At 38.9% G+C, this 26,620-nt stretch overlaps 1 protein-coding gene across 6 annotated transcripts in view; it reads right to left on the bottom strand.

Moving 5' to 3' along the window:
• DISC1 (DISC1 scaffold protein) overlaps positions 1 to 26,620 on the bottom strand; it is a 203,624-nt gene that overhangs the window by 95,378 nt on the left and 81,626 nt on the right. For 5 of the 6 annotated variants that reach the window (XR_015708756.1, XM_087776632.1, XM_087776634.1 and 2 more), the window contains 3 exons: positions 19,940 to 19,994; positions 15,287 to 15,389; positions 2,555 to 2,743 (listed from right to left, as the gene is read on the bottom strand). Coding sequence is in view for 5 of the 6 variants with exons in the window: in XM_087776632.1 (XP_087632758.1) it covers positions 2,555 to 2,743; positions 15,287 to 15,389; positions 19,940 to 19,994 (347 nt within the window). In the remaining variant the exon portion in view is untranslated. The remainder of the gene's footprint in view (positions 1 to 2,554; positions 2,744 to 15,286; positions 15,390 to 19,939; positions 19,995 to 26,620) is intronic. The other variant, XM_087776635.1, reaches the window with a different exon arrangement.

The raw sequence follows: 26,620 nt of genomic DNA on the forward strand, positions 1-26,620 counted from the left end.
TAAGTTAGCACAGCTAATTTAGCCTCAAGGGCTCTCTAATGAACTCTGGGCAAACAGAGAGTAAAAAAAAATCTGGAGGACAGTAACATCCTCAGTTAGTAGTTAGATGGAGAAAGGATTTCTTTCCCTGGCTCAGAGCTATAGAGGGAGAAGTCAAACTAACCAGGAACGGGCTGCGCCAAGCAATAGGACCAACCACTCACAGTAATTTAAGCCAGAGCACAGAGCAGCTGAGCCCACGCTGCACTACTAGCGCAAGCAGCAGAAGAGTTTTAGGAGCTATTTTCCTGGCAGACTACACTCTCCCAAAATCACAGTATCGCCAACAGCAGCGGGTCAACACATTCCCCATCACAAGCCCCACACCCCTGCTGCGTCCCTTACGCCAATGCCGGCACTTCCACCACGTGCTGGTGGGTCTCACGGGTGTGCTAATGCCCCACTCGCATCAGGTTTCTGGTCAGCACCGAGCTGCCGCATGGGACGGGGCAGGAACAGGAAGAAAAGGCAAAACCACTTGTCTCAGCAGCAACACGGATTTTACTGGCTTAAATGAACCACAAAGCCTGAGGCCGCGCAGTAAATCAGCTTGGCTACCCTGACAAAAATCGCACCTTTCACAGCGCAGACAAAGCCAACGCAATTATCTCCAGTTCTTTTGAACAGCAGCAAAAACAAATGGTAACAAAATCGCATTCCAATTGTTTACGCTTTATTCCCCAAACATGAAAGTACTGTACAAAATAACAACCTGTTTGTAAAAGTGGATGCCATCTTTAAGATACAATCTGTCTACTGTTTTCCAGAGAGTATCAGAAGGCTTTTATTTAATTAAACCTGTTGGTATCAAACTCATGCTAGTGTTCTCAAACCTAAGTAAGTTTCCATTTGTTAAAGGAGAAAATGGTGTAGGTTACATGCAAGGGAGCAGATCTGAAGATGTCAGATTTCAATTTATGTATCTCCCACTAATACGCGCTTGATGGAGTTTTATTTTACACAGGGATAAATTTCTCCCTATGCCTAGAGAATCACAATAAATTAAAAGAATAATCCACATAGTAAACACCCAGTGTTTTGCAATTTATTGTCATAAATTGTAGGACAAGAGAGGTCACACCAAGAAGACACCTCATTACAGCTACATAAATGCAAAGAAGAAAAAAAGAATCTATGAACTGCAACCAATTCTGTTGCTTCAGCAACCGTCTTGCACAGGTTTTGTTTAAAACCCTTCTGAAGAAAAATACAAATGAGAAGTGCATGTGTATTATAGGAAGTTTAATTGTCCTAGAAACAAAGCAGCAACAAAATGGACAGATTGGAAGGTCAGAACCCCCTTCAACTCATTTGCAAATCCAAGCAATGAGGAAGTATTGCCTGATGTGGGTTTGAATCACACAGCTTAGGTAACAACGCACTACTTTGAGGAATCATTTTTTAAATTTTTAACCATCTAGTTTCTAAGAAAGTTCTTACGTATTAGTGTGAGCAGATATATAAATACATATTCCTCTATGCATCTTTAAAATACTGTCTTAGACATATTCCGTTGCCTACAAAACTTTTTGTTTCTAAAACAGCTCTTGTCTATCCACTTGCCCATGAAGAAACTTCATATACTTTTAAAACAGAGGCACCTTCCTCTCTTCAACCAACCCACTGCTCATAAGATCCTGAAAAAGGAAAGACATTTCAAAGTCCTAGAGCTTTAAAGTAGATTTATGCTCAGATTTATACTTAGCTGTTTAGAGGTAACTATAGTAACTGTATATTTGTAGTCAATTAAATGTTATTTAGCCTTTTCATTTAATCAAGCATCAAGGCCACTTTATCTGCTTAACTCCAGGAGAGGGTACAGCAGACAAGAGGATAAGCCAAGCCTAGGAATGACTTTTCTATTTTGTTGCCAGTAGCTTTCCCAGGAATTGCATTGAATTCCACCCAATTCCACCATGACACTATAACCCAAGCACACTGCTTATAGTTTTATGTGAGCTGTGTTTGGCAAGCTGTTTAACCTGCCCTCCCAAGCATAAATTTACAAAGAGAACTCTTGCCTTCAGAACCAGGCATCCCCTACACCTCATATGTTCCGACTCATCACCAAATATGTTATATATATATACATATATATATACACACACACTAAATATTTAGTTATATATACTACATATGGCTCTATTGTCACAGCCAACTGCATCTACTGCTTCCACATAAAAGACTACATATGTTTCTCTGTATGTGAATAAATGAATAGTATCATCATCATTATTACAAAAATGGGCTTAGAAAAGAAAGTTTTTGAGAACTGGGCTAAGATAGATCTCCAAAAGCTATATATTGCTAGGATATCCCTCCTCCCCCTCAACCTCCCTCACCTCCAATGGAAACAGCTGAGAGCATATTCAGCATATTGTTTATCTAGCTCCTGGCCAAACTTTCCTCAGAAAAATGAGTATGTTTTGTGAAATGCAGGACGGTTCATCAAACCCAGTAGACTTCCAGATGCTCATGACTGAGCAAAAGCTGTAACAGCCTGTGAACTACTTACCAAAGGCCGCCTCTCCTTGTTCAAGTTCTTCTTTCAGTCTGGTGTAATCATCTTTAATTTTCTCTAATTTTCGGACATTTCTGGCACTCAGAACCAACAGTTCATTGAGAAGTCCTTCCAGCCCCTCCTTCTCAGATGTTAATGATCTTATTTCTTCTGTCAGATCCTTCGCAGTACCAAAATTACTTCCTGCGTGTTTTGTGGGGGCAAGGGGAAGAGGGAGGAGAGAGACAATGAAGCAGACACTTGCAACATCAGTAGATTACACAGTGAACAAGGGAAATTGAGCAACTATACTTCCCAACAGCAACTGAAAGACCAATTTGGAAAAAAAAAACCAACCAAACAAAAAAACCCCCACCAAACTGCTTTGCAAGCATCCATTTCATTAACACGCTACAAAAAGAATCATAATTGTAGCACATTTAACCTTATACACACACAAATACCCTTTTTTTATTATTGATACAATTTACATTTTTGGAGAAAACCTCTTCCTAAGGTACGCACTTCAGAAAATGTCATACTGTAATTCATTGATCATTGCAGTGTGATCTGTCAGACCATTTTGTTGTTTTGGAGGACACCTCAACTCACAATATTTTTGAAATAGATGCTATCAATCTGCCTAGACCCTGAAGTATTTCCTCCTTGAACAAAGCAGCACTATGCCATTGTTCATAACAAGCACCAGAAGGTTGTTTATAAATCATCGAATCATAGAATCGTTAAGGTTGGAAAAGACCCTTAAGATCATCGAGTCCACCCGTTAACCTATCACTGCCAAGTCCACCACTAAACCATGTCCTCGAACACCACGTCTACCCGTCTTTTAAATACCTCCAGGGACAGGGACTCAACCACTTCCCTGGGCAGCCTGCTCCAATGCCTGACTGCCCTTTTGGTGAAGAAGTTTTTCCTAATATCCAACCTAAACTTCCCCTGGTGCAGCTTGAGGCCGTTTCCTCTTGTCCTGTCACTTGTGACTTGGAAGAAGAGACTCACCCCCACCTCGCTACAACCTCCTTTCAGGTACCTGTAGAGTGATAAGGTCTGCCCTCAGCCTCCTCTTCTCCAGGCTAAACAATCCCAGCTCCCTCAGCAGCTCCTTATAAGACTTGTGCTCTAGACCCTTCCCCAGCTTCATTGCCCTCCTCTGGACATGCTCCAGCACCTCGATGTCCTTCTTGTAGTGAGGGGCCCAAAACTGAACACAGTACTCGAGGTGCGGCCTCACCAGTGCCGAGTACAGGGCCCTGGTCCTGGTGGCCACGCTATTCCTGATACAAGCCAGGATGCCATTGGCCCTCTTGGCCACCTAAGGCCAATGACACATTGCATTTCTTAAAAGGCATGCACCCCAGGCAGAGACCATCAGGAGATGTTCTTCCAAGAGAACACATTTAAAAGTCAAAGCTTTCCACTTCTGGCTCTCCCTGAAGCATGAAACCTCAGAGACAGGCAGAATACCTCAGTATCACCAGCTCACACTGCTCTGGAGTTTTTAAAAATGTTTGGCTTCTTTGGACAACAAGGATCCAGAGTCAAAAGTTCAATTCCCAACCAGTTTACAGTGTAGCCTAGTAACATTTGCCCACTTAACCTTTCTGAAAACCATTTTTATAAGAACCTGGAAAGCAAAGTTTCCTTACTTCACACAGAAGTCTTAAGTATAAACGCACAATGACAGAGAAATGCTCAGCTATTATGTGATTTTTAAATAGCAGTAGAGTAACTATTACAACACTACATTTGTACAGCTGTACCTGTATCTCTTCAGTGATGCAGCTACTTGGCTGGGGGAAAAAACAAAACAAAACACAAAAACCCCACTGTAATCTAAAGAATACTTGACAAAAATAATTTCCATGTAGACTTGCCCAATACAAAAGATCTCTAGCACAAGATCTAAACTCTATCATCATCCTAACTGCAAAAATTTGGTGGTATGATCTAATAAGTAAAAGCATCTAGTAGGTAGAGGCACTTAGAAAATTTAGCCTTGAAGCAAATATTAATGGAAAGCACAACCAGTCACACATATAAGATGTCTCAACAGATTCCAAAGTATGTGTAATGACTTTAGACTCCTGAAATAACTTTATAATACCACCAGCATTATTCAGATATAAAGTGTCCTTTGGCTTTTTTTTCCAGGAATATAATAAACTGTTGCTTATACACAACAGATCAATTAAAAAGATTATTTTAGAAAATTATGACATAATCCAAAACATCAAATCCACATCAGAGTATCCTAAATTGTGGCATTACATCCTTTTTACCTGGTGTTGCAAAAGCGTTAGTCACAAAGTCTTAAACAGGAATGGTTTGGCTGCTGTTCAGTTCCTTCAGGACAGGGAAGCAAGAACGGGACGCAAGTGTTTACACTGGTCAGAAGGTGGCAAACCACCACCAGCTGCTGAGAGCGGATACATTCCTCCAGAGCCTAAAAGTGAATGGAAGCACTTCCAACAAATAAATACAACCATCTTCCTGGAGGAAAGATGCTGCTGCAAACTCCAGTGGCCATATGAGAACAGGCGTGCCAAAGGGAGACTGCGCTTTCCAAAATTTTGGAAAAGACTGTATCAAATACATCAGGTTTAAAGACTGAACATTCCTAGGTATCGTAGCCTTGTTTGGGTTTTTTTTTTGTTTGTGGTTTGTTTTTTTTTTTAATTTAATCCTAAGGCTATGGTAGTTTCAGTCAACCTGTTTTCCTGGCTTAAATCTGACCTTCTTTGTTTCTTTTTAAGAGTTCAAAACTCTCCTGTTTCTAATTCTCAGCTAAAATCCTGTTTGCTAGTTCTATCTTACAAAGAATTAGACAATTAAATATCTATAAATATGCTTTACAAATAGTAGGATCTTATGGCTTACCAGTGCATTTATTGGGGAACAACAGCACAAATTTTATTACCTTACTCTGCCACGTGTTTCTGCAAAACACGGCAGCAAGATAAGCAAGACAAAAAAAATCACTGGAAAAAATGGCAGCTATTCAGATGCTTCTAAGGCAATAAGAGTTACAATTAAACAGTGCACCTTTACTTCACATGAACTCATCCCAAACGTCAATGCACAAGAGCCTTAATAAAACATAAAGGCAAGAGATTCTTCATTAGAATCTGGAGACTGCTCTTACATTTCAGAAGACAGCAAGGAAAAAAGCATGATATTACATATGAAAGTTTTATACATATTGAATGGATCTTAATTCCCAGAGGGGAAGTTTTGATATAAACTGAGGCTATGAGGAAATGGCATCAGATATATATACCCAAAAGCCAAAACTGCCTGATGTGGCTTCCCCTGACAGCAGAAACGTCTGGAAGACTGCAGTGAAAATTCAGAAGAGCGTATACAAACTCATGCACACGAGTGCCATCAGTGACCTCAATCACAGCAACCAAAATAACTGCTTTCTAAATGCCGTAAGAAGGTTGATTTAAAAATTAATATATAAGCCCTAGCTGCCAGCATTAAAAAACATGCCCTCCTGGGGGTTTTTGTTTGTTAGGAGACAAAGTCACATTGGATGCTGCAGAAACATTCTGAAGACGTGTCCAAATATATCATTCTGCTAATATCTTGAAAATGTTAAAATTCCTCTTTTTGATGATAAATTAATTATTTTGCCTAAGTGAACACAATAACTGTTACTTTGTCAACCACTCAGAGCTATGCTTTATATAGCCATACCGCTGGGAGAGCTCTAGTTGGGTGACATTAGATAAACAAAGGCAGTCCTAACTCTTCCCAGGAAACTCAAAAATCACTGAACCTAACAGGACTGCTCACTCAGAAAATCTGTACAGAGACAACAAAACTAAGGAATTAATAGTCTAAGACCAAAGCTGAGCTTCTGGTCTAAACCAAGACATGAGACAGGGATTCTAGGAAGGAGACTGAAAGGTGAAATGCCACTTTTTCCCATCCTTCCCCCTGCCTCTCAGTGACGCTTACTAGCGATGTGCAATTTTAGCCACTGTATACATGTTCATATAAACGTACTGGGCACAAACTGGCCCACCAAATGGGGAAATCCACGAGTTCATAAAACTGTTTATAAATGTTCAGGCTAGAAAGTCTGTTGCTCTATAAGAATCTTAAATGTATTCCATTTCAACTTGAATAAATATGTGGAATTAACAGTGCTTGGATAAAATAAGGGGGAAGGGAAGGGGAGGAATAACCATGCAAAGTAAATCTGGGATTATAATAAAATCTGAAGTCATTCACATGAACTTGTCTGAACTGATTATACTTCTACAACACTGGAAAATCGTATTTTCACTTTGCAGCTAATTTGAAGTATCCAGTAATCTAAACAGGTTGAATAACATGCTTGCAATACACTGTTATAAGAAGCTGAGTACGTACACTTAATTTTGAGGGGCTGAACTTTACTGTTATCTCAGAAGACAGTAACAAAAACCCAGTTTAAACTTCCTCCTTAATCTCGCCCTCTGGGGCTCTCTCCTCACATACATCCTTCATCCCCCACCCTCTACAGACAGGGGCATCAGGTAAGCTCCAACAGCTTGATGTGAAGGCCAAAAATACCAGCCAAATCAAGCAAAACCACCCACGCTGGAAAGATAATAATAATAAAACAAAAAATATCCCCAGGCACAAAGTAGTTATATAATTGCTTTTACTCACTGTAAACATAAATAGTATACCCTATTTTCCTCTCTTCCTAAAATTTTACTTGTATGGCTATATACTACAGCTAAATAGTGCTCTGCATATTAAGCGTCTTTTCTCTATACATAGTTACATGCCACAAACTCACGTCCATTATAACAGCTTATTGTCAGATTTTACTATATTGGGCAGATTGTTGCCTATTTAGTAGCCTTAAACTAATGCATGATTATTTTGATACCATTTGCCAGCAACAAATTGAGTAAAAATATGGTTTGAAATCTGTCCCATTTTGTAAAAACCAACAAATGTGTTATTATTTAAGCTTTGTTAAATATTTCCCCTTCAAAATACAAGACAAAGTTAATGTCCCACAACTTTTTTACTCCCACTTTTTCTCATATTTATGCCAGAAATTACATGCGCTCGTAGTTTCTATTATTCACACTTGAAGCAGAGAGGTATGTCCCACCCCTACTGAAACTATGTTCACTGTAGTACAAGCAATGCAGCAATTTTTGCGTAACAGTAAAGCACATATACTGGACATTGGCTTTAATGCAGGAAAGAACACACTGGTCATTAGTTATCATTATCTATAAGCTAATTCTTCATAGGATAACACTACCTTTAATAATACATAAGAAAGTGAAAATTTACATTTTAGCTTAGGGCATTTGCCACCATGGTATTTATCAATGGCACTACAATTCAAAGCTGAAAATCCTTCACTCTGTGATCAATGAGAATACAAACTGATTCCAACACCAGAAAGAAATTTAAGAAAATAAATAACATTCAGCTGCTCACAAAGAAAAGAGAAAAAGCTAAAAACATGACAGAAATGTAAGATTTTGGAAGCATTTCTAGTGCGTTTGCACCTCTGAAAAAATAAATAGCAAATGAGGGACAGTCTACCATCTCCTGAAACATTTTACAGAATTCCAGCATATTTGAATCACAATTATTGTTTTTAAGCAATAACATGTGCCAACACTTTTATGAAACATAATGCACCTAAATGATTGATGTGATCCTGAAAGGTAAACAAAATCCATCTAGAAGCAGGCAAGAGACCCCACAGACATATATTTGGAGGAGGAATTCTCTGCCACAGAAAGCCTCTTGTACCTGGCCTGAATTAGTCGCCACAGAGCAACCCAGGAATCCAAAAAAAAAAAAAAAACCAAGAGGCAAAAACCCCCAACAACAATAAAATTTTAAATCAGTTAATAACAACTCAAAGACTCAAGTGAAAACTATCAATGAGAAAAGGCACAAAAACCCTGAAGAAAAAAGGCAGAGGTTTTGGAGGATGGCAATTCAGCAATACTGAGACACAACCTGTTCCAAGGAGCAATAGCACTGGTGACTGCCGGGACACCAGATGCTCTCAAGTGCCCGCACTGTGGGTGACACGTACAGCCCAGGAGCACGTTAGTCCCAACAATTTGCTATGTGTATTAGCCAATAAATGGTTGTTGTGAGTTACACATCATTCTCCTTCCGCATGGTAAAGGCTGCCCAACCAAAAGTGACTCCAAGGCTCAAGGGTCACCCAACAGCACCAACATGTGAGCACACAGGCTTCCCTATATAATCCCTTCTCCCTCCCTCATAGCTCCCGTTCACTTTATGCCTTTCAATCTCTGGTTCTTTTACATCTCCCCTCTAACTTGCCTTTGCCTCCACTTACTACCACTACCAGTGAAGAGAAAGGACATGCTGAGGGTAGAGAAAACACCCTAGACCCGATCTCCACAATCTTAAGGGCTGCATGAAATCATCACCCCCCTTTTTGCCAACCAAGCCAGGAAAGAAAGGCAGGGAAGGATTAGGGAGAGAAATATTCATGCCACCTAGGTTTAGGCACCTAAAAGTGCATGCATTGAGGTTCAGAGGTTGGTCACCTTGGCTGCCTGGACAGTCAGTGGAAAGAGGGAAATCATTGTCCCCTTCCACAGACCGCACAGGGGTTTTCTCACATCCCTTACAGATCACAGCAGCCTTTCCAAAGGGCGAACACACCTTCCCCTTCACAGCTCTCCCCATCCAGCATTTCTCCTTTGAGCACAAAACCCCAGAAAAGGAACTGCCAAAGAGATTGCTTGACCCTGTCTCCTGCTCCAGGGATAGCAGCTTAGGTAACAGGGGAGAAAAAGTTGTTACACGACTGACAGACTTCTGCAACAGAAGCAATGAGTTCCAATGCTGGAACTTCAGCTACAACAAATTAGCCTCGAAGTTTACTGAAAGCCAGTAACATTCAGCAGTCTCATTTGGAAATGAGATAAAAACACAAATAGCATAGCTGTCTGCAGTCTGCATGACTGTTTGGGAGTGGGTTTGGGGGGGATCACTGGCATTATTTTTAAAATGAGTTAACAGGCTTGCCAAAAAGTACATCACTTGCAGCAATTCACGGTAGCAAATTTTACTTCATGGAGTATAAAGTGACCATTGTGGGAAGACACCCCATTCCACAGCATTGTATGCTGGAGTCAGACATTGCGATACAGGCATGAAGAATTAATCTCAATATGCCTCTGAGCCATCAACCCAGACCACTACTGGAAACACGAATCTAGAAGTGGGGAACCAGCTATGCCATCTGACAAGACACAGGCCTCTATCAGACTCCAATTTATCAACAAACTAAGCCTTCATAAGAAGGCACAAAGCGGCATTGGTATTTTTGCCTCTAAGACTAGCTGAGTTCTCCAACTGTTACCAAACAACAGTTCTCAGAAACATGAAAGATTAAAAAAACAGGAGCACCATCGCCTTTCAATGAAAGACAAATTCCAAGCTGTATGTAGCACGTCTGCAGAAGATCTCAACATCATGTCAAGAACTTTATGCCCATACATATTTCTGCATGAAATGACAAAATACAGCACAGGCATGAAAACAAGACATCCACATTACCAAAACACACAGATGTATGGCTGAAAATGTCCTTCAGCCTGCACTGGCATCTTCCAGCCTGACTGCTCTGTCCCCTCTCTAACATACTCATTCCCAACAGGAATGCTTAGCACCAAAGCTGCAAGGCTGGCGGTTTTTTTGTTACAGCTGCTTTCTGAGCCATGCAGAACTTGCCCTAAATGAGCATCTATGAGAAAGCAAAAAGGCAACCGTTCCAGCATTAAGTTTTGTGAAAGCATGCTATCTAGTAGTTTATAAATAGCATGACATAAATACACTTCTAGACTGACATAAGGAAAAAAAACTCTTTTCGTTGTACTGCTAGAAATCATCCCACAACTGTATTTCCAACCAGCTCCCACTGCAGGTATTTAATGAAATAGAGATAGTGCTAATTATAGGGTGATAACACAATATCTCTTACTAGTGTAGACAGTCTTAAGGTGAGAAAGCTGTTATTTTTTTAGCTACTCACAAGTCACCTCATTTTAACTTCCATGTTTGGATCTAATTTGTATTTGCAAAGACATAAGAAAAGGTAATGACATGCATTTCATAGATAACTACATAATGAATTCTGTTTTTCATTCACGTCTGCTTAGCTCCCTGCTAGCCACTTTCTGGCTATCTAGTCCCATGCTATTACACATTTTCAAGAGAAAAAGAATTCACATAGAGTATATGAAGACATCGTAAAATATATTAAACGACCTCTTTTATTCAAATATAGGAAACTGACAAAACGATGACCAAAAATTCATTTTAGTTTACATCCTCCCTCCTATTCCCAAACTATTTTCTCACTAAGGAAAAATGAGAAACACACCATTTCTCACATATTATTTGCTCTCCTGCAAAACAGCCTAAAGTAGGAAAATAAATTTTAATGTTTCTACAGTTACATTCACACTTGCTTACATATTGTCCTATTTGAATTTTCTTACTGGCTTAGGATTATTTCATCTGCAATTTATTCCCCCCAAAAATTTCATGCTAAATAGACACATGATGCTAACAGAAAGAACAGAGTATCGTGTACTGCCATAGTCTTCCCATAACTGGTGACAAAATTTTTATAAGCATATTAAGAGCTACTGTAAGAAGCAACTGTTACAATAATCACATACAGGTTTCTAAGCACTGAGGTGTTTTGTTTTAATAAAAAAAAAAATCTACTAGATGCTAAACCATAAGATTTCATCGATAAGTATTTACAAATGTGTATGTCAACAGTAACATCTCATGCAATCAGGAGTACTTGTTGGCTACAATTAGCTAAAGTTACTGACTTAAAAAACCGTGAACAATATAGTAAGATTCTACTAATTATGTTTGGAGAAAAATTCTGGACTAGCATCTCAGGAGTATTAACTGCAAGTTATTTATCAGAACAGGCCAATCAGAAGTACAGGAGTTGTTGATATAAAGGACCCGAATTGTAAATGTTGATAGAAATACCTCTTGAACATTTAAGTACAGGCGGCTTCCCCCCCCCCCCCCCCCATATGAAACCTCACTGGGATTTAATTAATCTACTGTATTTATTCTATGACATTCAATAATCCAAAGATTCCCAAACCTTCTTTCTTTCTCCTCCAAATTTAATTTTACACTTCTTCCAAGGAAAAAATAAGAGAGGAGAGACATTTACATATGTAGCATCATCTCTTATGTCTTTACAGTATTGTTTATTATACAGTCTTAAAATCCAAGATATTGGTATTGACAGGACTAATAGAATTGTTATGCTTACTTTATATTTATTGTGGTACTTTCCTTGCAAAACAAGAGAGGCTATATTCTTACATTTTCTGGTGCAGTTACACCAATACTGTAAATCAACGTGTTTCGAATAGAAAGTACAGTTCACTTAGAAGATGACTGTTGTCTGAAGCTATCAAGGTATCCATCAAAGGCTGAGGTATATATCATGCTTTCCAAGTCATCACATCATTAAGTCATCAGAAGTAAGCTCTGAAAACTAATGTATCACTTAATAACTATATTCTGAAGGTCACCTAACTTAACTTTTGGGATACATAAATCCAGATGTGCGCAACTGCATTCGGTTACCTTTTTGCTTTGACACTGTTCCAAAATCACTTAACTCTGCTTCCTCAAGTAAAATGCTACATTAAACAAAAACGATGCAACATCTGTTTAGAGAAAAACAGTTGTTCTCAGTATCCGTTATTACTGTTGTTTGAGGAAACTGTTTGAATGAATGATCTAACTGCTATGGTAAAAAAGCAGAAATAACAGACATTTATCCCTGCCTGATGCTTCCAGACTAAATTAAAACCTCTAACTATGAGCACCAAACTTTATTCTTACTGCATATTTATATATACACATATCATAATTCCCTCTGAATTTCATGCTACTCCAAGGGTGTCCTTAAATAATTGCATATTACCCAACTGAAGATTCTCCCACCTTCTAACGATTTAATACATCCAGACTGTTGATTAACGTTCTGTTAGCTGCCTGACAGTTCAGGGGATACGTACATACAGTATCTTGCTTAAATCTTAACCAATATTTAAAAGGTTAAGACCTACTTCTCAACTATGCCTTATTTAAGAGGTGTTGTTCATTTATGCCTAACACAGGAACGCACAGAAACTGAATACTTCAGCCTTCTCTATATTACCCACTGCTCACTGTTTTTACCTTAAGTAAAAAAAAAAAAAAGCAGCTATTTTTATCTCCTCCCTCCTCTTTTCTTTTCTGCATTTACCAATCTTTTCTTCCTCACTTGTTTCTCTGCTAGCTGCAATTCATTCTGCATGCTGGCTTTTCTGATTTTATCACTTCATGCTCTAAGACAAAAATATTTCCATTTTTTTTTTTCAGGATTTTTTTTTTTTTTACTTGCAGGTCTTTAGAGAGTAGTATTTTTGATTCCTATATTTCCCCCCCTGTATCCTCTGCATACTACTCTGCATTTAACATTAACAAATGCCATCACATCAACTAAATGTATCCATTTCTTACAATACTCCACTGTCACCAAATTACCTTTTGTCCTTGATTTTCAATCAGTTCCCTCCAGAATTTTGTCTTAGTAACAACTTAGGACTGTACCATTCACAGTCATGAAAATTCCCTGAAGTAGGAGTTTTTCAGAGTAAGAATAAAAAAAAGAAACAGTGCTTATTATCAGTGCTAAGAAATAGCACTGATACTTCTTGACTGGTTAAGGGATCAGGAGCACAAGTAGTGTTCTTTTCTACCCTTCCAGGTACAGGGAATAATGAGGGAAGAAAGAGGAAGAGCCAGCAGATCAATGCCTGGCTCCTAGCCTGGTGTCACCAGCAGAATTTTGGATTTTTTGATCATGGGTCGGCCTACACAACACCAGGGCTGCTGGCGACAGATGGGGTACACCTGTCTCAAGGGGGGAAAAGGATCCTAGCACAGGAGTTAGCAGGGCTCATTGAAAGAGCTTTAAACCAGACTTGAAGGGGGAAAGGAATAAAACCAGGCTCGCTAGAGATAAGCCTGGGGGCGGCATGCCAACATTTGAGAGACGGTGTGCTGGTGAGGTCCTTTGGTCTTCCATCTCAGTGGAGGCAGGGGATGGAGATGCATGCAGCAGCAAAGACACAAGTGTTATGGCTGTGTTAGAAACCATGGAAGCACCTGAGGGTGGTCACGTAGGAATTAGGGCTTCTCCCCCCAAAAAGGTGGTGGGATCAATAGCCCAAGTCAAAGGCAATCATAGTCACAGTACTGCGAAAACCATAGAAACATCAGCATGAAATTGTCTTTTGAACTCATTCCTGAAACAAGCAACCTCTTTCAAGAGCTAACAAGTATAAAATATTGTTATGAATGTTTTGGAAATAGTCCTCAAGTTGTCATTTACTCTCTGAAAGCATCAGACTGAGGTATATCTTCTCTGGCCAACTGCTTCCTGCTGGCAGCGTGAAGCAGTTGCACATCTAGTTTATGGGCTATTTTGTTCTCACTAAAGTCATAAAATGGCTGGGGAAAACTTTGACCCCATTTCTGAAAGCAAGAAAATTACCTTCAAACAGCCCACAGGCAGAAAAGGGTGATTGCTCCGCTTACCTCTTGCAGGTGGACAGAGAAATAGAGAGGGTTTCCATTTTGAAAAGGTGTTATGAGGAACAAGGAAATTGAGCATGCTCAGCACCAATACAAGATCTGGTCCTTAATTTCCTTTAGGATTTTGCTCAAGCCTGATGTTACCCACTTCTGGCAAACAAACCATGTGACACTGCGCAAGGTTTCATTTTAAAATGATTTGTGTGTGCTGGTACTAGATTCTTGTATCTAATTGAGAAGGTAAATCACCAACAGGTACCTACAACACATCACCCCAACATGTATTAAAAACCCTCTAGCCTTTCTTTACTAACACTGGAAAATTCCTTGTACTCAAGTCTACATTCCCTCCTATCCAGCTTCCTCTCTGAAGCAGGTGTCTAGCAAAGAGACACCTACTTACACATCTGCAAACAATTTGCTGAATTAGAAAACCCATCTCTTCACAATTAAGAGACAGAACTGTGCTTTACCTTTTTTCCTTAGTGAACAGTGCAGTAATCCCAAGTAAGCGGCATGTAAAGCTGTTATGTATCAGACTCTGTAATCACATTTCAATGTTTTACTGGTTGTAAATAACATGCACGAGTGCTCCAAAGACCAAATTGCTCTTTTGCTGCCAACATCAGTTGTTTAATGATCCAGACAGCAGAAGCTGCCAATTACTGTATTCCATTTTAAAGTGTCATTTAAAGCCACACTTGTAATTATTACACCTTTGTTGTAAACTCATGCTCTTAGCTAGAGAGCTCTAGGCATATAACCTGTAGGATCCAGGAACAGCTATTGATAATCATTTATCAATTTCACCTATGCAAAAATATCATGTTGTTTGTACATTTACTACCTACCACATGACATCAGCTTTGCCAGTAGTTCCCAACCATGGAGAGGGGCCTGAAGTACCTTACACAAGGCATGACGCAGCCCGGTTCTGCCGGGCTCACCATGACTTCAAGGGATCTACGCAAGTGCACATCAACAACTTTTCCTAAGAAGTCTCAGCCAGGAAAAGGTCAACAGCTGCTCTAACACACCACTCATCAATGTCAGTCCTTCTCATCACTTAAAACTTACCTGAAACAGCCAGCATTTTGGCTTCAAGCAGAGCCGGTAGTTGAGTCTCAATATCACTCACTTTCCTCCTCAAAGTACTGCAGAGTTTCTGACTCGTGCAAACCTAGATGGAGGCAGACAGCCACGATATACAATTCATTCATGTAAAAGTATAAGGCAATTTAAATGGGGCTTCAAATGTTCTTGGTTTACAGACACAACATAACACCTACAGCAAGGTAAAGAAACTTAATAAAAAGTGATGTCTTTACAGAAATACCCAACATGAATCAAAATTTCCAGGCTTTGGCGTACATTCTATTATAAAAATAGGGAGCGGTATTAGCATTAGCTACCTGCATGAGAGAGGACACGTTTCACTACTAGGTACTGAGGCTGCACATAGAAGAAAGGCCATCTTCCGAATTGTGTACAGTTTCAGCATTAACAGCGATGCCTGGAGTGGAGCATAAATAAGCCAATGTTTGGAGTTTAAGATGCCTTAAAAATCCCTGTAACTTCTGTGTTATACAAAATACGCCATGCTGCACATCTTAACTGAAAAAAGGCAAAGCAGCCATCGTTAATTCTCTGCACAGGCAATAAATAAGGCTATACCAGCTCAATACTGTACTTTGTTTCACAATTGGGAGACACAACTGACTGGGGTTCAGGTTTCTGACTTTCCCTCTCTCTCTTTTTTATCTTTTTAACTGGAAGTTCCTTCAGCAATAAATCAGGACTGGTATTAAAAACATGGAGAGAGGAGAAAAAAAGAAAGGAAGTTCAACTGTTTCTGTACTTTTCATTTACATATACATTACCACCTCAGAAGGACCTTATACAGCATACACAATTCATACAACTCCCACATGTTCAAAAATGTTGACTTTTACTCCATATTGCATTATTTGTGAAGGAAAGCAAAATGAACGAACAGAAAAATCCCTCATCAAGCTAAGGCAAATCCCTTGTTCTGAAGGCAAACATCAAACACTTGCTTAAAATTGTAGCTGACACTTGAGAAAACATTGCATTCATTGGAACTAAGGGTAAAGCCATAGTCAAGAGAGGCATAGGCCAGTTGTGAAGAGATGAGATGTGAAATGAAATCTCCAGAGGAAAGTTTCCCTGCCCTCCTTGACTTCCCCCCCCTCAAAAACAAGTGTATATACCATGCTTATTAATAGAAGCACAGCTATCACTTCACTTTTTAAGAGCAAAAACCTTACAGCTCTACTGGCTTATTTGTGTGTACAATTAAAGTATAATAATTTAGATATGACACTAACTGTAAATCCTTTTAAATGGATAATACCCTCTTGCTTTAGCCAAGATCATCTGTTAACCATAAATGGGTCATATTTTTTTCTTGAGTCAACAGAACTATCCTCCAAGCAGTAACTGTTACTATCTAAAGACTTCAGAGTCTTCCTATTAATTTAAAAACATATATATATATATGTCATCACTTCTGCACCTACTATAAAATTTTTCAATTCCCAGATATTTCCCTTTGTTTCAGTACCCCCTTCTAAGTGACTTGTCTATTAATTCACTTAAAATGTTTTAAAAAAACCCAACCTGTCAGAGGTGAATAAAAGTGCCCGAAGAACCCAAAGGCCATTTCTGTCTCACATCTCCAAAATAAATCTGAAAGTTTTTAATGAATTCTTTCTAAGCAGCACTCTCTCTTTAGGGGTACTGAATGGCTCAGTGAATTGGAATTAGATGGGGAGTCTTTCAGCTCCAGGAAAACTGCATGAATATATCCCATGCTGGTAGTAACTTAAAAGTCATTACTACTAGACAGCTGTTTGGCAATTATGCAAAATAAGCTGGGAGGTTTAATCAGTTTCTAGCAAACACTGTCCACTTTGTAAGCACTACTGCCAGAATGAAGCTCGCTGGCACTCTATTAATGGACCAAATGCAGGGACCAGAGGCTGAAAGGCAGTTCCTCTAACTGCCTCTAAGAGATGATTCTTCTGGAACATGAGATAAGTGCGTTACGGAGCCTCTGCTTGTATCTACGTCACGTGTATTCTGTAGATAAATGAACAACATTAATCTTCAGAGCTATCATATGGCATAATTCGACAAAACTAAATGAGCAACTGGAAGAGGCAAAATAGTATAACATCCTTAAACTAATAGCACTGCTTCTGTGTTACATCAGTTCTACTCTACAAGCTCCAATTCTTTTCATCTTTTCTAATTATTTTATCGTAATAACAGCTACCATTATTCATTACAGTAGCTTATTGAGCCACTAAAGAAAGGTTATTTCTAAGCTAATAAAGACGATGAACATTCGCAAAGCCAGCGTCCTCCATTGCTCCCAGGGAATGCGCCATCCTCCACTAACCAGTCTGACTGCGATCGCCTGTGCCTGTGACCCCAGCAATGCCCCTTCCCTGTTCTTAGTGACCAGCTCTGCTGCAGCCCATGGAGCAGCGAGCTTCAAGTCTAAAAAACTCCCTTTCAGTTTCAGGGAAGTTCTTTACAGCCAAATATTACTGTATCTATTTAAAAATCCTCTTCAGTGGTTTGGGGGGTGTTTTGCAGACTTTCAAAAAAAAAAAAAAAAAAAAGGCTCTTCTTTAGGAATATGCCTTACAAATCTGCGTTCAGACACATAAACATTACTCAAAAAAGCAGTCTATCCGAAACCAGTGGGATGCTAGTTAGCAAAGATATGTGAAATCAAGATGAAAAGCAGCAAAATATCAAAAGCAAGTTTGCCCATTGTCATCTTCTTCCATCTTTCCAGCATACAATATTAATGTAAAGCAGCAGAAACAGGGACAAGGACACCAACTAAAGCACTGAAATTTACTCTTCCTCCATCTCAAGAAAAAAACGTTTTCAGTAGCCTCCACATTTCTTTACAACAGTATCTTGGAAAAGACAGAAATTCTTTTTACACTGCCTGAAGAAAAGGGTAGTCCACCTGGATCTCCCATACAGCACAATTGTGCCGTTAGCAAAAGCACATATTAATTTCTGAAGGAAGAACATGGATAAGGGAGATTGTTCCCTTCATTAACAGGCGAACCTTAGCTTTTGCAGCCTCAGCTGAAAACAACACAGATGAGGCAGAAAAGGCCATAGAAATACTAGTGGCTCAGGGGGAAAGAAAATATCTTTGACAAAGTAGTGTTTTCCCCATACAATGAAAAGGTTTAAAAGACCAGCTCTATTCAGTTTGAAAAGAAAATAATAGGATGAGATTATCTGAATAAATAAAATAATAAATGATTTGGAGGAGTCTCATTACGTGATTCCTATTTATCTTCTCTAATAAATAACAGCCATCACACAGGAATGGAATGAAATTAAAATAATATTTTATCTATTGAATATTTAAAGAAACAAACAGGCTGTGGAATTCTATCTCGCAGACTTCTCAATTGTTACCCAATGTTTCAGCTCTTATTGAAAAAGTCTCTAGATACTACGGTTATAAAATAAAACTTCAAGAGGCACACATTTTCAGGAGAGAAGGCAACATCTGTAACTTATGTTTTAGCTTGCAGATAGCTTGAAACAACACACCACTCTGAGGTATCAAATGCTTCATTCATTTTAGTAGATAAGCTGTAGGTCAATTGCAATCTTTTCCTTGATAGTCATTCATAGCTATTTAAAAAAATGCAGGAGGGAGCATCATGTTATAATGGTCTATACTAATTTTTCCCAAGATGTGTGCATAAGCAAGGAATAGAGGAGAATGAGCTCAAAATAAAGTAGGAGAGAAGGAAGGAGGGGTATTGAGACACAGTGTTTAAATGGTCTTTTTAAACAGTGCATGCTAAAAGCGCTGGTCAAGATGATTAGGAAGAACAGATTATAAAGGATAAAATTTTCACTAATTCTGGTGAGTGCTATCAGAGAAAGAACATGAAAAATAAACTTGTTTCATAGTATAAATTCATTACTGATCAAAACCCAGAAATATTTTCCACTCCCTGTTCCATATAGACCTATATGAATTAGCTACAATAAATGGATCTTTTTTCTAGAGCACTGCTGGAGAAAAGGTGCTTTGTGGCTACGTGAGCCATTCTGAAATAAAAAGAAAACTTTAGTAGTCTCTTTCTTGGAAGGAGGCCGTGAGAAATAAGAAAATTAAAGGAAAAGTATTAACATCTCTGGTTAGAAACAAAAGGTATGCCAAATATGCCACATCACTTTTCTTTGTATTTTTAAAGGGGGACGAGAATTAGATTGCTGGTTTATTATTAGTGAAAGGGCGGGAAAGAGAGGTACTTCATTTATGCTCTTCCTTCACACCAACGAAAGCAGTCAGCTAGGAAAGTAAGAGGCTCTGTATTAAGAGTGAAAACATTCAGCTGTGACCAGAATTTCGTTTCATGAAGCTAAGGAGTCTGTTCCTAAATTGAGACCAGTGAGAAAACCGATCACTAGTAAACATAAGCCAAGAAACAACAGATTACTCCATCTGCTGCCTTAAGCATAATCTCTGTGGCCTGTCCAAATGTAAGTTGAGGGGTTTTTTTGGAGTGTATGTTTAAAAACATTTACACGCAAAATCTACTTAGAAGAAACACCACAAAACCAATTTTCTACAACACAGACAATTTATTAAGATGTAAGCTATTATTTGCTTCTCTAAATACTCTGAAGAACTGAAAACTAACATGTACTTACTTTGGCAGTGATTTCTTTAATGGACATGCTGAATGATTGTTCTTTTTCCTGAAGGCTAGAAGGGATTAAAATAAAACAAAATAAAATAAAGTTGACTTTCTCTGCTCATCATGGTCTGCTATACAAGACACATTTTCATATGGAAGCACATAGGCTTTAAGACGACTCATACTAACACAAAAGAGACAATACCAAGACAAAAATCTGCATATCTGGTTTCAGTGTTGCTAGTGACTAACCAACATTTCTTCCACCCAATTTCTACCCACTTAATCCTGTTTGTTTGCAAAATGGTCTGTACGCTAGCTTTACAGTTCTTAATTAATGAGTTTATATGCATTTTATTTGTGTAACCATAATATCTTAGAAATTCCCAGCAGTGTCCAGGACAGGTGCTTTGCTAGGCTACCATCCAAACACTTAACACAAAGGTGTTTCTGACACAAAGAGCTTGCAGTTAACTATCCTCTTATAACCCAGTTTCCAACTCTGTCAGGAAAAGTTCAACTGCAGTCACTTGTTCTCACAACAATTTTATATGAAATATCATTCCTCTGCTTAGTTTAATAAAAACCTACAAAATATTTGTACCAGTTGATTCAACAGTGGGCTGAAATTGAGGCATCATCGATACTTACATGAACAAATTCAAGGTTTTCTTCCACATATAAAAACAGCTAGGTTTCCTACTTTGATATTACCAAACCTAACATAAACCTGTGCCTTTGGTGCTTGTAAATAAATTCACAAGTAATATTTTTAACATAAAATTCAAAAATCCATAAATCAAAGATTAGGAGTTAGTATAGAGATTATTTTTGCAACTTTAATACTTCCCTCCCTCCTACTTCACAGGCGTACACTTTTATACACTGTTCAATTACTTTATCACAAGCTATTTTCTTTTCTGTCAGACGCCTCAATTCAGTGTACATGACAGTCAGCATTCCCCACCAGCAGCACTTCAATTCTTCCTTTTAGCTGCATTATAAAAATTGTACTTCTTTCACAACCTACTGCTGATATTCTTCCCGAACATAGAACTATTAATTTATTTCTGAGCTTTTCTTCAGTGCTCGGCACTGAAGTATCCAAACATTTCAGAAACATCACTGGATTTATTTCAATGATACTCTCACAAGGTAAGGCAGCACTGTATTCATTTTACAGGTGGAAGAAACGCCAATCACTGTTATTCAGAAAGCACATTAAGACTGAGTGCCCATTTTGACATGCACACGGTCCCTGCTGCCTACCTCTATGCATTTCAGTTTTCTTTTGAGAACTTGCTCCTTCATATTTTCCAAGCCCAGCACTTACTGAGGACTGTTTCAAGAGTCAGCATTTATGTAAGTCTGAACCCCAAAGCACACGAAGTTGGACTTGCACTCCGTTACTGACCACCTACAGAAAGGCTGGACCATCTTGCCCAGCTGCACACAGGAGTGAGACAGCCTCAGAAGCAGAGTTCAGCTGTCCAGCCTATCATTTAATCACGTTAATGAGACAGCTATTTGCATTGCTTTCCCTAATGCTCTGCTTCACGGAGCACACACCTTTTCAATCTACAGCCCAGCAAGGCCAGTCACCTCATTACCACCACAGCGCACGGGGCTCCCTCCAACTCCAGATGAGGCACTCCCCTCAGAAATAGCTCATGACAGTGTAAGTCAATGCCTGTGTAAGGCAACAAACAAATACAGCTGGCTAGCTATGTAGAAGTGGCTTAACAACATTTCCCACATAGCAGTCTCCAATTTCTCCCTTTTCTACAGCAATATAAGGGCAAAACACAAAATATTACATGTGTAATGATGCCATTATCAGCTTCCTGCTTGCCTCTGGGCATGCCAGAGGGAATGAACTATTTAGCCATTTCTTTTCTCAGGCTCTGGAGCTCCCAGTGACTTTCAGTATCTCCCACAATCGGCGTCTGAGCTGGTTAGGTTATGTAAAAAAGAGCTGTGCTTTGTGTACAGATGTCAACAGGGAGCAGTAAGGCTGCGGTGTGTAATTGAATGAATAACGGGTGACCAACCCAATTGTTCTGAAACTGCCTTATAAAATTCAACTCTAAAGACCCAGGCCATAATAAAATGTAAAGTGCAGTTATAGCCAGAAGAACAACAACAATATAAAGATGGCACCTCTATTTAATAAATCTCTTCCATGTGCCTTTCCTCTTATCTGTTTACCTTCCTCACAGAAAGCCCCCCCAGGTTCATACAACGTTTCACTCCTCTGCAGAATTCACACAGCTAACAGGAAGAGAGATCAATTTTTAATTTCTTTCTAAACCATACATCCAAAACAGCATTACAAACTAAGCCCCAGTTATAGAGTCCGTATTGCTAAGAAGGATGCATAGGCCCATGCGGACTTTCAGGTCCAGGTGCTGAGTGGGAGAAAACACCCTCTTTATACCCAGATTTCTTTTTTATGTGCATCTATGCAGTCACTGAAAAATAAATAAGGAATTGCATGCTGCCATTTCAATGACAGCAGAACTACAGTTGTAAGAGAATTTTGCAGAACCATAGTTTTAAGAGAATTTTATATTAATCTGACACATATCAATAAAGAATATCATTAGTAAATCATTTTGACTCAAGCCAGCGACAGCCACATTAACCACAGACTTGAATCTAAAGAAACCTTTTGTTACAGTTACAGCATTCATGCAGGCTCTTACAAGCATATTTATGGCATGAATTTCACAGTAGTATTCTGTTTCGAATCCTTGTTAGCCTTCAGAGTGATACCGTAGGAAACCCTTATCCCTTTTTAGAGATTAGCCCGTCATACAATTCACATGCAGCAATCAAAACCTGTGTACGAACGAGCCATAGTTACTAACTATGAAAGGCTTTTAACTAAGTTTATTCCTGGGTTGTTTTCTTCTACCACAAAACACCGTCACAGAGAAGCCCCTCACAAGCTTTCCAATTAACAGACAAGCTAATGACCCGCAAGAGAAAGCAGGCAGTCAATACAGATTCATTCTACCGACAAAGGGCTTTAACAGCCATGATCTGTTACATGTGACTTGAACCAGAAATAGTGTTTTCTTTTACCACCACCCTGGAGCATCATATTTCATTTTAAGAGGGGTATTTTGTCTGCTTAAAAGTTGCTTTACTTATTACTACCAGGGAAAATGGCTTTAAAAAGAGCTCCTTGGAATAACACTAAATTCTTGCCTGGGAAGACATCCATAGTTTTGACTCATTGCTATTCTTCTCTGGCAGAACAGCTAATCAAGAATTTGACTGCTTGTCCTCACAGTCTCTGCAATCTATTATAAGGACCATTTAGAAGTTACTTCTCAAATTCAATACAAGCTAACTCCATCACAGAGAACGCAAAGTTCTTGACCCAGCTGATGGAAGGACTAGAATAAAACAGGAATTCAGTTAACGCAAATTTAACTGACCAAATGCAGGAAAAGAAAGGGGTTTAACACTTGCAGAACTGACAGCAATCTATACATCATGTGTAATTTCTTCGTTCACACAGATAGCCACGTAGGCCTACCATTTAAATGGCTTGCAATAGATTTACACACATTAGGATCCATAATGAGGAGAGAAGAAAAGAAAAGGAATGTAGACTTGCTACATCCTAGAGCCTCATTGTATACACCCTCGACCAGAACACGAAAGCGGGAGCTGAGGAACTACCCCTTCTGGATGACGAATGAAGTAATACTTTGGCTAAACACGGACTTCTGCTGGAGAACTGCAGGAGGATGTGGGAATGCTGCATATTCAGGAGCTGAGGCTGACTTGGCATGTAATAATAGACTATGGGAAAAATTTTAAGGTCCAAATACTTCAAGCAAGCCAGTGCCTTTTAAGTATCGCATTTTAGTGACCTTAAAGAAAAATAGGTACTGAGTACGTTGAATTGTAATAACACGGTTGGAACCTGCTGAGACGATGATGTTCATAATCAGGAATGGTGTACTGGCAAAATAAAGCAAGCCAATTCAAGGCAACAGGGGACAGAAGGAAGACTGGGCATTGAGTGGTCTGGTTCACACATTCCTTGCTCTATCACAGGCTTCCCACATGACCACAGAGGACATTAAATGTCATGATATAACAGATAATGTTTAAAAAGCCTTTTAAAGAATATTCTGAGAAGTTATGATTTGCATGCAGGAATTACATGGATACTATGGAAGTGGCTTTGTTCAGAGGAAGGCTGACTAGCACAATACTGGGAAGAATGGTTTTCTACTAAAGGAAGGCATGTTTCTGAATGTCTTTCCTTCCACTTTGCTAGTATACTTCCCTTTGCATACCAGGCTATTGTGTATTTATGTTTTGCTTCCTAAGAAAAAATTCAAAGGATGAAAATGGGCAAAAGGCAAGTCATGCTGTTCTCTACATTTAAGATATATAAATATGCATACTGCTTAAACAGAAACAGTTCCTGTATTGATGACAAAATATATATACAGTGACCAAAAAATGTAGTCAGAATGCAGTTTCCATAACTGCACAATAAAACATACCACACACGTGGTACCAGTGTAAAATAAATAAGTGAATTCTGTACTGGAAATTCTTATTTTCCTACAGAAACTAAGCAGCCATCTCTGATCTCTGCCTGAAGACAGTGAAAGACAAAAAGGATGCCCTTTAACAGCAAATATTCTTTCTTACATTACTGTCACCTAAGATTATTCTAGATCCTGTTATTTCAACTCCCTATCTCCACACCACAACAGAGCGCTTAAGCAAAAAGCACTTTCATTTCTTTAAAACTAAGCACAAGTCAGAACAATTTAAAATTACCCGTATTTGAATTTCTAATTCAAGAGCAATGGCCTAGAAGCCTACACTCAGATTGTATGCATATGAGAAAGCATGTTGGGCTGAACCCTCAATTCATATCAATATGTATTCCCTCCTAGATAAAGTTGTTATTAAAGAGTATTTTCTTGACTAACAGCGAATTTAAACAGTTTACAGTATATCTGAATTTGGCCCAGAGTAATGAGACTGCCTGCACAGGATAACCTCATTCTAATGGTCACAGCCTGCAGAGAGTGTGACTTTTCCAACTTCAAGTCTTGTAACATGATTCCTTTTCTGGTTCTGAAGTCACAAGAAGCTGCACTCTCTTAGAAGATGAAAATACATAAACCAAGTCATGCACTTGTAATCTTGCTTTTACAGCAAACGGAAGCCGACCTTCCAAAAAAAGCCTTTGTCCAGGCCTTTGCAAAAGAAATCAGAAGTGCTACTCGGGGAATACTTGGTACAAACATCTGCTACAGTCTACATCAAGGCAAAAATCCAACAAAAATCCACAAAAAAACCTTAAGTTTAGGGACTTCACTGGGTCTTTAAGGACGAAATCCACAATACCAAATCAAATCAAATAACTGATGACTTTCTTGTACTTTTACAGTTCCCTTGATGTGCATATCCCAAAAAACCCTGAAGACAAGTCAGAAAAAAAAGCTTTTGAAAAAACCTATACTTAGCAAGAGGCAGCCTTAAACTAGACATGTACAACTAGGACTAAAAGAAAAAATAAGAAGACATACTTGTACCCAAAGTTTTCTTGAGTAAAATCAACAGATCTGTTATTACAGCTACCATGCTCAGTTTCTTTACCAGGACAAGACCTACAAGGGTGTTGCCGGTCCTACACTTGTGCTCAAGTAAGAACGTTCAGAGACAGATTGCATTAAATGCACTAAGGTGAAACAGCACTTTCTGTTTTCTTTTTAAACTCTCCACCACAAAGTTTGATTCTACCTAATCAAGGAAGACACTGGATAACAAGATTTTCATTCTGTGTGATCTGTTCATAAGCCTGGCTGGGCTACATACCTGGGTATTACCATACCAGGAAAGCAATTTTTCAGTCAAGCACGTAAGTTCCTTTTCATCTTCGTGCAGTGATCCATGGGGCTTTAAACAATGACATTTTCACACTAGCATATCTCTGTGTTGGGATGCAAAAATCATCCTTTAAACGTAAGTCAGGGTTTTCCAAACAAACCCTGATTTTTCCTTAGATAATGCAGTGCACGGAAAACTTCTATAAGACAACAGAGCTGGTTAAAGAATGATAAAAACACAAAATTGCTGCTCAACTGATGTGGTGAAAATCCAATTTTTCTATCTAAACCTGTCAGTGCTCTTGAGGCATGGACTTTGACACCAAATAGAAAGAGAGAGAAGTTGTGTTTAATTCATACTGAAAATGAAATTTGTGGCAGTTGCAAGGACTCGTCACCCGAATTAGAAGTAAAATGCAAAGTGTCACCTTGGAAAGCTTCCAACCTCAAAAATTAATCTGATCTGAGACAAAAATTATCAAGAGATGTACTTTAAGGCACAGGAGCATTGGACTTTCTGCACATTTCAGTCTACAGAGTTCTCCGAGGAACGCGAATAAGAACCCAAAATTATGCACCTAGCTCTGAACCATCAGAGAGCTGATTTTGCTCCAGCAATTTGCTCTTCTTCTAGCTATCATTCACAGAGCAGTATTTCTTCATTGTTGCTCTATGTCAAGGATTGCTTCAATACACATGCTCCCCCACTCAGAATTTATCAAAAGGCAGAAAGTATACTTTTCCAATGTCTTTGTATAACCTCAGCTTACCAATACAGTTCCCCATTGACTCATGGGCTGCTGGGTGACTGCACTTGTTTT

The sequence above is a fragment of the Nipponia nippon genome, unplaced genomic scaffold (genome assembly GCF_047370975.1).
Source record: "Nipponia nippon isolate SJK-2023a ecotype South Korea unplaced genomic scaffold, ASM4737097v1 scaffold_4, whole genome shotgun sequence".
Lineage (NCBI taxonomy): Eukaryota > Metazoa > Chordata > Aves > Pelecaniformes > Threskiornithidae > Nipponia > Nipponia nippon.